This window comes from Sarcophilus harrisii, chromosome 4, assembly GCF_902635505.1.
Source record: "Sarcophilus harrisii chromosome 4, mSarHar1.11, whole genome shotgun sequence".
In the NCBI taxonomy this organism is placed as follows: domain Eukaryota; kingdom Metazoa; phylum Chordata; class Mammalia; order Dasyuromorphia; family Dasyuridae; genus Sarcophilus; species Sarcophilus harrisii.
The window spans coordinates 383,380,374-383,394,051 of record NC_045429.1 but is presented as its reverse complement, the minus strand read 5'-3'; the positions used below and the strand labels follow the sequence as shown (position 1 = coordinate 383,394,051).

The 13,678-nt window shown below is 37.8% G+C and overlaps 1 protein-coding gene across 1 annotated transcript in view; it reads right to left on the bottom strand.

Moving 5' to 3' along the window:
- The window catches only part of KIF26B (kinesin family member 26B), a 612,624-nt gene that overhangs the window by 300,364 nt on the left and 298,582 nt on the right, over nt 1-13,678 (bottom strand). Inside the window, exon 4 of the mRNA XM_003767766.4 lies at nt 11,981-12,147. Within this exon, the coding sequence (XP_003767814.2) occupies nt 11,981-12,147 (167 nt within the window). The remainder of the gene's footprint in view (nt 1-11,980; nt 12,148-13,678) is intronic.

Sequence of the window (13,678 nt, the reverse complement as noted above, 5' to 3'; positions counted from 1 at the left end):
CAATTTGATGTCATCTGAAAATCTGACCAGCAAACCCCTTATGCCCCTTATGCCTAAATCATTTTCTAACATATCAAATGGATCAGGGCCAAGAACCAGACCCTGTGATATTCCACAAGAGGAAACTCTCAATCATCTTAAGATCTGGTTGGTTATTCAACCAGCTAGAAATCCAATTACCAGAGCCAACTCAACCAGCCAGAAATCCACTTACTGGAGCCAACTTCAAAAAAACACATTTCTCCCTTATGTCCACAAAAATATGATGAGAAAGTTTGAGAGACTTACAGAAATCCAGATATATCATATTTACAACATTAAAAAATTCTTCATCTACTTAATGGGTTACCTTCTTCATCTTTTGGAAATATTTCATTTCATAACACAGAAAAGAGAGGAGTAAAAAGGTCTATAATTACCAACTTATTTATTTTCATTATTACTCCCTGACCCACAGTTTGATTGTCATTATTGTGACCAAATGGATCTTGGGGAATATGAGGCAAGATCTATAAAATACTTTGTGAACATGAAGAAAGCACAGTGAAAATCACTGGAAAGTATTTCATATAAAAATAGCAGTAGCTTGGTGCAGTGGAAAACATCATTTGGAGAATCAAAAGATCTGGGTTTAAATCTCAGGTACTATCTGTGTATCATAAGTAAATTATTTAACTTATCTTGGCCTCAGTTTCCTAATGTATAAAATGAAGGGATTAGGCTAGATAATTTCTGCCTCTTACCTTATATCTCTAAATCTGTTCTGTGAATAGATCTACATTTTACTCTACCTGCTCTTTATGAAAATCTCCCACTCCACACCAAGTATCCTTTGACCACTGTCACTTTTTCATTTTTGATATTGTCTTCCCCCATTAGATTGTAAGTTTCTTGAGCGCAAAGGCTGTCTTTCTTTTTTTTATTTTTGTTCCCAGTGCTTAGGACAATACCTGGCATATAGTAGCCTTGGACTCTAGTTTTGAAGTGGGATTTGAGGAATAACACATTTTGTTCACAAAACAGTCATCAACCAAGGAAAGCAAAGTTTGGGAAGAAAGTGGATGATTCAAAAAAGTGGATTGTTTTACCGGAACTTCTGAATCATTTCACTCTCTCCTCTTTAACTCCTTGCCCTTTCCCAACAGAGAGAGAGAGAGAGAGAGAGAGAGAGAGAGAGAGAGAGAGAGAGAGAGAGAGAGACTCAATGAGTTGTTTAAAAAAATCTTTCAAAACACACAAAAAGGGCTTGGAAATTATACCTTCAGATTATTGACAGTTAGAAACTGGGGTCATCTAGGCTGACTTCAATAGCTGTGTATTCAAAATTCTACCAGACAGCTATGAATTAAGTTTTTTAACCTAGGTAAAGTTGGGCAAATTATTCCCAGATGTTGTGGACTGATTGCCAGCTCTCCAACTGGCAATCAGTCAGGCAAAGGATGGGTTTAATCTGAGAATGCCCCCATTCTGCACATTTCCCTGTAGCATGAGAAGGGAAGGGGGCTGCAAACACTAGCTGTTTTTATTAACCTGGATTGCCAGAAAGATACAACTAGTTTCAAGACATGAATGGCATTTCTGTTATAGGCTGAACATCAAAGACTTACACATATGTTTACCCAAACCTTGAAACAGAGTGGACCTGAAGGTCATTGGCGTCAGGTATTAGCTATTTCCAAGGACCTTATGGGCATCAATTTGCCAAGTTTATAGGATTCAAAAAAAAGCAGGGGGAAGAGTAATATTAGAGACCATGTTGCTGCCACTTTCCCTTACATGGCCTCCTACCAGTCCCTTAAGCAATGAGGGATGCTTTTTATGCCACAAACACCCCAAGTTGTTTTCCTTTGGGTTTGCAATCTGATGAAATTGATGTCTTTGGCTACTGCTCTATGTTCCTTTCACATTGACACCTATGGACGTTTAAAGGGGAACCAGATCCATGTGTCTACAATTCCTCCATAACTAAAGACTTCTATTTACCTCATCAATATGCATGAATGGGAAGGGAGCTTTCTTTTCTAAGAAATCCTTTTCTAAGAAAAACCAGCCAGAAACAAACTCAAAATCAAAAAAAAAAAAAAAAAAAAAAAAAAAAAAAAGAGAGAGAGAGTTTTCTTCCAAAGGCAAATCATCCTAAGGGACAATTCTAGCCAGTCCAACTTAAAGATTTAACAGAAAATGAAATGATGGCCACTCAGTCTGGGGAAGAATGGAATGGAGATAGGGTGCTGCAGTAGGGGGAAAAATATAGATATAGATATAGATGGATAGACAAATAGAAACATAGATATAGGTATAAGTATAGAATTCAAACTGTTTACAGTAACAAAATTCCTATAGAAATTTTTTTCCTTTAACACTAATATTCTCCTAGTGATCTTGTGATTTATCCTTATTCTAAAGGATAAATTAAAGGAAGGGGGAAGGAATGAAGTAGGGGAAGGGGGGAAAAGGGGAGGAAGGAAGGAAGGAAGGGGGAAAGAAGGGGGGAAAGAAAGAAGGAAGGAAGGAAGGAAGGAACAAAGAAAGGAACGAACAAATGAAAGGAGGGAGGAAAGGAGGGAGGATGAACATTTATTAAATGCTCATTATCTGCCAAACATTAAGGGAAACAAAAATAAAAATCTATCCCTTGTCTTAAGAAGTTTATAGTCTAATAAGGGCAGATAATACAGAGGCCAGGGAAAGGCCATGAGGACTTTAATATATCATATAGGAAGGACTTCTAGAAAGACTTGTACTAGGATTACACAGGACAAAAAGGTGTAGATGAATGGGTTGTAATCTGCTGACCAGCCAATATGCTCATCCTTCTATTGCCTGTTTTCTAGGCCATTGCATGAGTTTGTCTTCCTTCATACCTGGAATACAATCCCTCCTCATATACACTTCTTATTGTCTTTAGTTTCCTTCAAAGTTCATCTTAGGTTTTGTTTTTCAACACAAAAACCTTTTTTTATACCCTAAGTTGTTAGTTTCCTCCTTTCTCAAATTATATTGTATTTAATGATACTGAATATAATCCAATATTGAACATAATCCAATATAATTAAACACCATATAATTTTCTGAAATTATATGGTATTTAATATCCCAATAGCTTTATTTCCTCCAATCCTAGGTAGATTTTAATAATGGCTAGGACTATTTGTTGTTTTATTTTGCATCCCCAGGGCAAGTAGAATGTTTTTCACATATCCAGATAGAGATAGATATGAAAAATATATAATATTATATATAATACATAATATATTCTATATGTCTTTAATGGGACTTATCATGTCATCAGTGTAGTTGACTTCATCAGTTTTTCACACAAGGACAGGAAGTGTCCTGATGTTAAATGATTTGCCCAGGTCATACATTCAGTATGTGTCAAAGTGGAGATTTGAACCCAGTTCTTCCTGGCTTTCAGAGTTCAGAGTTTCAGAGTTTTGTTCAGAGCAACAAGTGGTACAAGGGATACAACATCAGAATATAGAATCAAGAATATCTGAGTTCATATTTGGCTTCAGACATGTTCTAGCTACATGTGCGAATCATTTAATTTCTATTTGCCTCAGTTTCCTCTCAGGGCTGTTGTAAAGATCAAATGAGATATTAAGTACAAAGCATTTAGCTCTATGTCCAACACACAGTAATCAACTATATAAGTGTTTAATTATCATTACTCAGGATTATTATTTAGGATGTGTTCTCTACCATGGTGGCTTCTAGACTTTCACACAGTGCTTTATAAATGTTTGAGAAATTGGATGATTAACAAGGAGGAGAGAGTTAATTGCTCAGCCCTCTTATTCCCTTTGGGGACTGAAAGGAACTGTCCCACAAGAGAGGCAATGCTTAGGCTTCACAGAAAAGGACTGTTACTGAATCTTGTTAGAAAAAGAGAGCTTTTTAGAATTATTAATAAAGAGAATTGGTTGTGCCATATTAAATATTATTTATGGGCACTAGCTATTGCCTCAACCATGGAAATGATTTTTTTTAGGACAGAACTCCTCTGTGACTATATTCACTGTAAGAAGATTTTGCTTGTTAAAAAAAAAAATACAAACACAGCTAAGTCCTGCCAAGTGGGGGCCCCATAAGGTGGTTCACAGAAAAAGTACTAAGTTTTACTATTAGATCTTGAGATTCAAGAACTTTTGTGTTCTTAGCCCCACTTTGCCCTAACCCACTGGGTCACTGGACTGATTCCTCAACTCCCTCCTGCTTCAAACGGACAAAGGGAAGATCAATTAGATAATTGCCCAGCTCAGGTTCCTTGGAGAAAGCTGTTATGTAAATTCTCCATTGGGGCTTAGAAAGAGAAGGTGGAAGAAGTCATCAAAAGCATGAAGGGACAGAAAAAGAATAAGGCCAGCCCCTAAAAATAGAATCCTTTTGGACCAGGGTAAAAAGAATCAGTGAAGGGAAGAAAGGCAGATCTTGTCAGGAAAGAGAAAAAGCCCAAGCTGAGCAAACAGATACCCTAAAGGAAGTGAATTGGGGGGAGCCCCTAAATGGACTGGGATTCTAAAACTCACCTTTACACCTCTCTTTCTTTATCAAGGGAATTTAAACCCAGAGCTTGCACATTTATGAGATAATTTATTAAAGAGATAATTTATTTAAAAAGAGAGGCACTGAGCTCCCCTGCCTTCTCAGAACTTAATGCTGCTCCCAGATAAGTGAAATAGGATCATGTAATAATAGCTAGCACTTACAGACAGCTTTATGGTTCACAAAGCATTTTACAAATACTGTCTCATTTGCTTCTGCCAACAACTCTAGGAGATAGGTGCTATCATTATCCCCATTTGACAGATGAGAAAACAGAGGCAGGCAAAGATTAATTGCTCAGGGTCACACAGTTAATAAGTGTCTGGGGAAATTTTTGAGCTCAGATCTGATTTCCAGATCCAGCATTCTATCCATCTATCCACATGCGGTCTAACTTGCCTTGTGAAGTTCCAAAGTAGAATTTAATAAAGTAATAAGGCCAAGGAGAGATGGATGGTTTGTAGTGATAAAGATATGAGTTCGAAGTCAACTTTGACACAATATAACAATAGCTAACATTCAAACAGGATCTTAAGGTTTACAAAGTATGCATTGATTTGATCATTTGATCATCACAAACTCCCTGTGAGGTTGCTACTATTATTATCCCTACTTTGTCCGTGGAGTAACTAGAGCTAAAAAAAAAAAAAAAAAAAAAAAAAAAAAAAAAAAAAAAAAAAAGCTTAGGTGAATTGCCCAATCATACAAATGGTAAATGGCTAAAGCATAATTTTAAACCCAAGGGTCCCTGACTCCAAGCCTAGCAATATCTCAATTCCACCAGTCAATAAATGGTACCATGGTCAAGCTGAAGAGCACCTGCTGAGATTCATTGACAAAGGAAGCTTCCTTACCACAAAACATTGTAATTACAACAACAATGAAATCATAGTTGAGGTTCATAAAGTTGGGCCAGTATTGGGAGAACTACTATAAATAAGGGAATTGAAAATGTTGACACCTAGTAACAGCAAAGATCTTGAAATGTACATATATTCATTAAAAACTGACAGATATAATTTTCACAAAGAAAATGGGATTTTTAATTTACCAAATATCAGTGAATTTTTCCTGTAAAAATGTGTTTGAAAACTTAACTTCAATGACATGCAAATTTGTATTCTCAGAAGTGGAACTTTAGACACACCAAAAGCAAAAACAAAAATCAAAAACCAAAAAAACTAACAATACACAAGCCAAAAGGTAACAATAAGTGACTAATGTATTTTGAATTAAATAAAGCAGGGGACACATCTGGGATTTTACAGTGAGTTTTAAATACCCCCAAAAAAATCTTTTAAGGTTTTTTTTCCATTGTAAAGGTTGGAAAAATTGAATAAAATCCAAAGGAAAACAATAAGCAAAATCGATTTCTAAAGAATAAAAAGGGATAGAGGGGCTCCACAGCCTGAGATTAAACACAATTAATTAGGTCCACAAGTCTAAATACAGATAGGGGGAGATATAATAACTGACACTTAAAATATTTTACAAGTGACCTACAACTAATCACTTATTAAGGAAGAAAAGAAAAATAATGGCCAAAAATTTGAAACATTTTGGGAGCAAAACATCAATTGTTTGGGTCCCCTTTGGGCCTCCAGTTTCTAATTGGTAATTGACCTCTAAAGAAACACTAAATGAAGACAGATAACAACCAGCAGAGAACCAATAGTTATATTAGATCCTAGGACCTCAGTTTCTCTCATACTAATTCAGTCTTGGTTGCTAGGACCCCTTTTTTCTACCATGAAATGTCTAGCCTGTAGCCATTTGGTATATGCCGGTCAATTCATTTATCCCGTTTTCCTTCCAACAGTGAATCTTTTCCTAAAAAGCATGCACCCTTAAGATACTTTATTCTGAGCTCATATTTAGAGCAAAAGGTAGAAATGTACTAGAGGGGAAAAGAAGCTACTCAAATTAAGTTCCTCTTCTCAATTTCTCCTGGCCTACATGATATAGTCTTGCTGTTCCTCACAATTTTGTTTATGTATCTAGCATATGGCAGTTACACAAGACATCCACCCATCAGAAGCCAAGGGCATCAGCACTTCAATGGAAAACAGCGGGTCCTAATAGCTTATACAAAAATAGGCATGGACACAACAAGAGTAGGTTTGTGTGAACACAGGGTTCTGAATACATCAAGTTTCAAGCTGCTTTTGTCCTAACAACTGATGTCTTAACACCCAACAGAGAGTTAATCTGATGAGACAGCATCAGGTACATTTTACAAGCTTGAGGACAAACTGGTTGTGTTAGCTAATTTTGGAATCCTTATTTTGAACTCAAATTGGCAGGCTAAAATGTTTTAGTGGTTCATTTTCAACCATGAATAAATACGACAATGAGTATAATCAATAAGAAGATGGAAGGTTATCAGAAAGTGCATTTTGACTCCAAGGATTCCAAGCAATACAACCTGAGAATTCAGTTCTAAAAACCCCCATCCAATCACGCTACTTAAAACCCAGGGGCTTATGACCATGTTGGCAACATGGTGATATTTAGTCCAGGGTAATTTACATAGACCATCTTCTAAGTGAGAGAAGGATAGCCCTTGGTGTTAAAATCACAAATTCAGCAGGAATTCAAGTATTAGATTTTCAGGAAATCTCACTGATTTGGTATTCAGTCAGTTTCACTCTTGCAGTTAAATGCGGTTCCTTTTCCCCATTCCCCATCCCCCTATCCAGTAGAATGTAGGTTTCTTAAGGACAGCAAACATTGCTTAATAAAATGTTTGCTGAAATGGACTGAATTCCCTGTATCACCACAGAGCAAAATATTTTACATGAAAAATTTTGCCCAAGAAGAACTTTCAACCAATGTGAAAAATCACCTGCCTGATTTTATAACTGTTTATTAGAATCATTGCAAGGGGAATTCCCCATTGGGGAACATCATGATTCCACAGCCAGCTATGTATGATTCTCTCAGTGAACTTAAGAATCCAGAAGAATTTAGAAGTTAATCAAACAAGACTAATATATATCTTTTTTATTTTCTGTTGCCTTTTTTTGTTTATGGTTGCTTATTTGAATCAGGATTCCTTCAATTCCCCAGCAAAGGAGTTCAAAAGAGTATTGGCAAAACACCATGATACCACTGTGGAAAATGGTAGAAAATACCATCTTCAAAATTTGTCACAGGAGATTTTTGAATCTCTTGTACCTTGTAAAAGGTACAAGATCTATCATGAAATCATTCATTAATGGTTCAGGATTAGGATTCCCATTTTACAGGTTCAGAAAATGTACTGTGGAAAGGTTTGCTCAGTATATTTTGGGGGGTAAAAAAATTAAGGAAAATGTGGATAATGAGAATATCTGCTTTTTTGCATAACTTGTTTCTCCCCCCTTAGCCTCCATTGTGTTCCTATTTATTCATTCATTCTTCAGATTCCAAGATAATGATGACGATGATGATGATAATTAACATTTACATGACACCATAAGGTTTGCAAAGTGTTTTACAGCTCATTTTATCCTCACAATTCTGTGAAGTAAATTATATTATTATTCCCACTTTTAAGTGGGGAAACTGAGGCTGGGTGAGGTTAAAAGACTTGCATAGGTCCCACAGCTATAAGTGTCCAAGGCAAGAATCCAATGACTCCCAGGCCAGCTCTCTATCCATGGTTCCACTTAGCTGCCCCAAACAATAGCTCACTGTTTTCTAGAAGAATTTAGCTTCTCTAGTTTCTCTGACCTTGACCCTCCACTCTGATGCAGATCTTACCATTGCCAACTCCCAGACACTATCAATACAGAATAGATCTTTGGTTTGGCTAAAGACGGTGTCTCTTCAAGATTGAACTCAGGTGGTTGATAGGATAAATGCAGCTGTTTGAGTTTAATAGATGGATTCAAGGGGATGAGATACATCCCCAGCTCTGAAGTGGACTTTCTGCCCTGGTCAAGGTATTTCATTTCTGTGCATTGCTTCACACCTGGCAAAAAGAAATATATCTCTTCACATTTATTCCCTCCCCAGGGAGGTGTGATGCCCAAGTTTTAATTATCTGAGGGCACTTGAAGCTCATGGGATTAAAGGCTGTGAATAAATACCAAGAATGACTCTTTTCAAATGGCGCTCTTCCCCATGGTGGATTGTAAGCCTTTTGAGCACCTGCCATATGCTATTAATGCTTCTCTCCATGAGGAACCAAGCACACTGTCAGAACTCACCAAATAATAAAGAGTCCATCAGGATTTATGCAGCCCCTGAGAGCCTCCCTGGCTATTTTAAAGCTCATCTAACAAGCCCTGACAATTGAGAACTCAGCAGGTTGGTTTCCCATCACTTTAAGTGCTCTGTCCAGCACTGAAAGCATCTTAGCATTCCCAGATCCCCAGCCTCTCCCTGATGGCTGGCCACCTTCCCCACTCTCTCCTCCCCAGCTTCAGCAAATCTTCCAGGTCAAGTGTCATTGTTTTCATTCAGCCCTGCTTGTCTCCACAATAGAAAGAGGACTTGGGGAAGTCCTTGGCAACCAGTCACTTCTCAGTTCTTTTATTTGCTTGCTTGTAAAAACCTTCCAGATTAATGTAAAGTCTGTCCTCAATCAAGCCCTTTGTTTCTCATTTAGCAATTCTCCAACCTGCTCCTTTGTAGTTACTCATTTGCCCAGGAGTTTAGTAATCTATTGTCTAATCCCACTCCAGGATTTGTTTGCTGCTTTCTGGCAGCTTCGGGGAGTAGACTGAGAAAAGACTGCAGCAGAAAAAGACTGCCTTTGAATTCCACCTCAGACAACCCCCCTTTCCATTGGATAACTGTGTGATCACCTGCAAGTAGCTTAGTTCTTGTATCTGAGTATACAAGAGCATTTATGAGAGGACTGGAATAGATATGTTTATATATGCATAACTGGGTGAAAATATTCACATATGTTGTTCATTCTTTATACATGAAGAGAATAATGTCATAATATAGGGGAAATGGAATGGAATAAGCATATATTAAGCACCTCCATTATGCCAGATACTGTGCTAAATACTTTATAAATGTCCCATTTGATCCTCACCAAAACCCTTGGTGAGTTAAGTCCTATATTATCTCCAATGTATATTTGAAGGAACTCAGTTAAAGGACGCGTTCAAGATCACCTAATAAGGTCTGAAGCCAGATACACAGAGAGAGAGAGAGAGAGAGTTTTGTAACTATTACAATATCAGTATTGTCTAGACCTATGATCTCATCGATATAAACTCTGGGTTAAGAAATAATAATAATTACTATAGTGCTTTATGTGTGTATAATGTATTGTGTAGTTGTGTGTGTGTGTGTGTGTGTGTGTGTGTGTGTGTATAATGCAGTTATAAAATACTGGGTCTAGACTCAAACTCATCTCCCTTAATTCAAATGTAGTCTCAGATACTTACTAGCTGTGTGTCACAGGGTCACTGTGTGACCCTGAACAAATCACTTAACCCTGATTGCTTCAGTTTCCTCATCTTTAAAAGGAGCTGGAGAAAGAACTATTCCAGTATCTTTGCCAAGCAAAGAGTCAGCCAGGACTGAGAACAACCCAACAACAAGAAGGCAACACGTGTGTGTTATAATGTAACATTATTATTCCTTTCCCCATAAACTTTTCTATCCGCTGGATACCATGCTGAGATTCCTTATCTTTGTTTCTCATGAAGCTTGGTTTCTCTACTAAGGGGGATTAAGGAACATCCAAGTATTTTGTTCACAATAATTCATACCTCATAACTCCTATATCCCTATCCTATCACTCCCACATCTGAGCTGACCAAAGTTCACAAAAAGCAACAGCATAAAACATAAACAATTCCTTCCACAGAATCTATGTGCCCCCCCCCCAAGCCAATGTTCTTGCTATCCCCTGCTTCCCTCTTATTGGACTCCTATACCTATTGAATACTACTCCCTCCTCTTCTAATGGAGGCCATATTCAAGGAGAACAAAAAATGCTACACAATGGATGTCAGAAACTTATTTTTCCAAATGTGATTTAGAAAAGTTGTAAGAGCAAAGCAGAGCCTCAAATTGGAAGTCAATGAGGCAAATGGCTTAAAAATTACAGAGGGGAGTGGAGAATGATAAACTAAGGAGTTAGTTTAGATTGGAATCCCAATTCTTCCTCTGACTAGTTATTTGATATGGGTACTTCATAACTCTGGAAACTCCATTTCTTCTTCTTCAACATGAAAAGGCAAGACTTTATAATCTCTAAAGTCCCTTCAGTTCCAAGGATGCTAATGGTGAGCATGAAAACAATTTCATGGAAAGTGTGTGGCACAAATCTAGCACTCTGGTGTGGCACAGATTTAGCACTCCATTCACTGTACCATCCAGCTGTCCTGTACTAGCTCTGTAGCCCTAGGTAAATCATTTAATCTCTTAGTGTTCTGGACAACTCGCTAAGACCTTAAATTGCAGAGGAAGCATGGCCCTATATGCTCTACAAGTGGTTTCCTTAGCTGTTGCTGTTGTTCAGCAATTTCTCTTGGCAAAGACACTGGAATGATTTGCCATTTTCTTCTCTAACTCATTTTACAGATAAGAAAACTGAGGCAAACAGGGTTAAGTGACTTGCCTAAATATCTGAGACTGAATTTGATTTCATGCACATGAGTCTTTCTTACTCCAGACCTGATACTCTATGCACTGAGCCACCTCGCTGCCCCTTTATTATCTGAGAGTTGTCTACTTCAGGGAAATCACACATCTAATTCCTAATTTATGTTAAATGTTACAAATGTTTATTTGGATCATCTAAGTGGAATATGATAACTGAAATGAGCCAGGGGCATACAACTTGTGAAGAACGAGTTAGCACCCTGGATATCTTAGAATTAGCCAGAGTCAGCATAAGCAAAAGTCTTTGGTCTTTATTCTTGGTCTTTGGGGAAGAAGTGAATTGAATGGACCCAGAATCTCCACGACCTCTCCTCTTCACCTCCCATCCAAAAGTGACTCTGGCTAGTCTTACTCCACCCCCTAGTTTTTCCTACAATTCTCTGTATACACCAATTATCGAGCCAGCACAGGATGGTGGAAAAGGCCATTTTCCAAGCATATGCTTATAGAGTATTGTCCAATCGGTAATTAGCCTTAAGTGCTCGGTTGTCCGACTTCAGTGCATCAACTCAAGAGTTTCAGCCCTTTACAACAACTGGAATGGATATATATATATATATATATATATATATATATATATATATGTATGTATTTAAGAGGAAATATTAAAAGCCATTTATTTTGTACCACAAAGAAACCACCTGGAAGCAGGAATCATTAAGAAAGCCCTTAAAATGAGCATCTGTGTCCAGGATAATCTTTTTAGAAAGACATTCTGGAAGAATGGATACAGTTCCAAGGCTTTCCACTTATTCACATCAATTATGACCCAACAGATTTCACGTGAAAGATTGAAAAGTCATAAGACCTCTCTTACCTGGCAAAGAAAGATGCTGCCACTGAGGTGCCTGGAGAAGCTTCACTGGTAGCACAAGGGCTCTGTGAGGCTGGAAAGCTGTATACAGAGGGTTTATCTGCATTGTAGCGGTTCAGAGCAGCTTCTGTCAGTCCCTCTCGTCCAGGTTCAGTCATGAGCTGGGAAATCTAACAACAAAAAGAGGACAGGAGCTCATTAGAGAGGGCAGGAGCTCTTCTTCCACTTTTGTTCTCTTGGTAAGAGCAGTGAGGCAGGGCCAGTGGGCACCAGAAAACAAGAGGGTAAGGGTGGGAAGGGATGAGAAGAGGGAGCCACATTCCCCCTCATGTGTGTTTAGTTATGTGAATGTGCCTAGAGCTTCTATGTGCCTAGAGCTTCTAAGGGACTATTTGGCAGCACTTTTGCTGGGACGCAAATCTCATTTTCCGTAAAAGTAAAGGAATAAAATTTCCCCCTGATATTGTAAGTTTCAATTACCTCTGTGGTCTTCCTTCCATTTAGAGGAGAAAGCACAAACCATTTTCCCTACAATCTTTCATAATATACCAGAGGCATGGTGACATTAACCAAAGCTTATTTCTTATACAGTGTGGACACAAACATTCTAGAGTGCAAACCTGGGACAGCCCCACAAAAATCTCCACAATTCTACAAAGGAAGAAGGTGAGTTAAGAGATGAAGCATGGGAAGAATTTGACAAAATACTGGTTGTTGCTGCTGTAAATCAGCAGATCTGCTGCTAGTAAGGGAAGCCCCCCAAAACATAGTCAATATTCCCATTCTCATGCTTCTTTTCCTAACATACCCTCAAAAATCCAAGGAAGAAAAATTCTATCTCCAACTGATGTCAAGTGGAAAATGTACTCTATTAGTCCTCTTGGCAACTGAAGTGATTTTTTTAAACTAATTCAATTGCTCAGAACTTTCTTGGAAGATTTCAGTGGTTTAAATGAATCTCTTTGTCTGGATGACACATTAAGATAACTCATTTCTTCTTCCTTTGCACTACATTACAATTAAAAATTGAAGCCTCATTGGAAGGCAAAAGATAACCTCCTACCTAAATTTGCCTTCTCTGTGTATGCCTTCTTTGACTAAAAAAAAAGCAATTTCCATGTGTAAATGTGGTACCTTATGGAAAGATCCATATTGAGAAAGTGCTAATGTTAATCTGTAAGCATTTATTAAGTACTTACTGTGTGCCAAACATCAATCAAGTTCTAAGTACAATAAGCCTTTATCAGAATCTAAAAAGGCCATTTTGCATAGTGTCTTACTTTAGAAACTTTAGCACATAGGACAGAGAAGAAAATCTGTCCAACAAAAATTCAGTCCAGTAAAAAGTCTTAGACCTGTAAAATCCCCTCAAGGACTAAGGAGAAAAATCAGCTGGTGTTTCTAATGGCCCAGACAACAAAATGGGGTGAGGAACAAATAAGAAACAGATTTTGACTTGTAACTGAGCAGGCCAAAAGTGCAGCCAAGGAACCCCATTTGCTAATCTTCTCACATAGAGACATTTGTACTTTTCATCATTAACAGAATAGTCATTACTCTGGATCTTGCTGCCCTGAAATCTTGTTCTCCTTCAATTCGTGTTTCTATTTTGAGAGACTCAGCATCACCGAAATGCAATCCTGCCAAAAAGCACTTTGTCATTCCCTCATATTCAGTCCACTGTAAAAAGACCCAATCCAA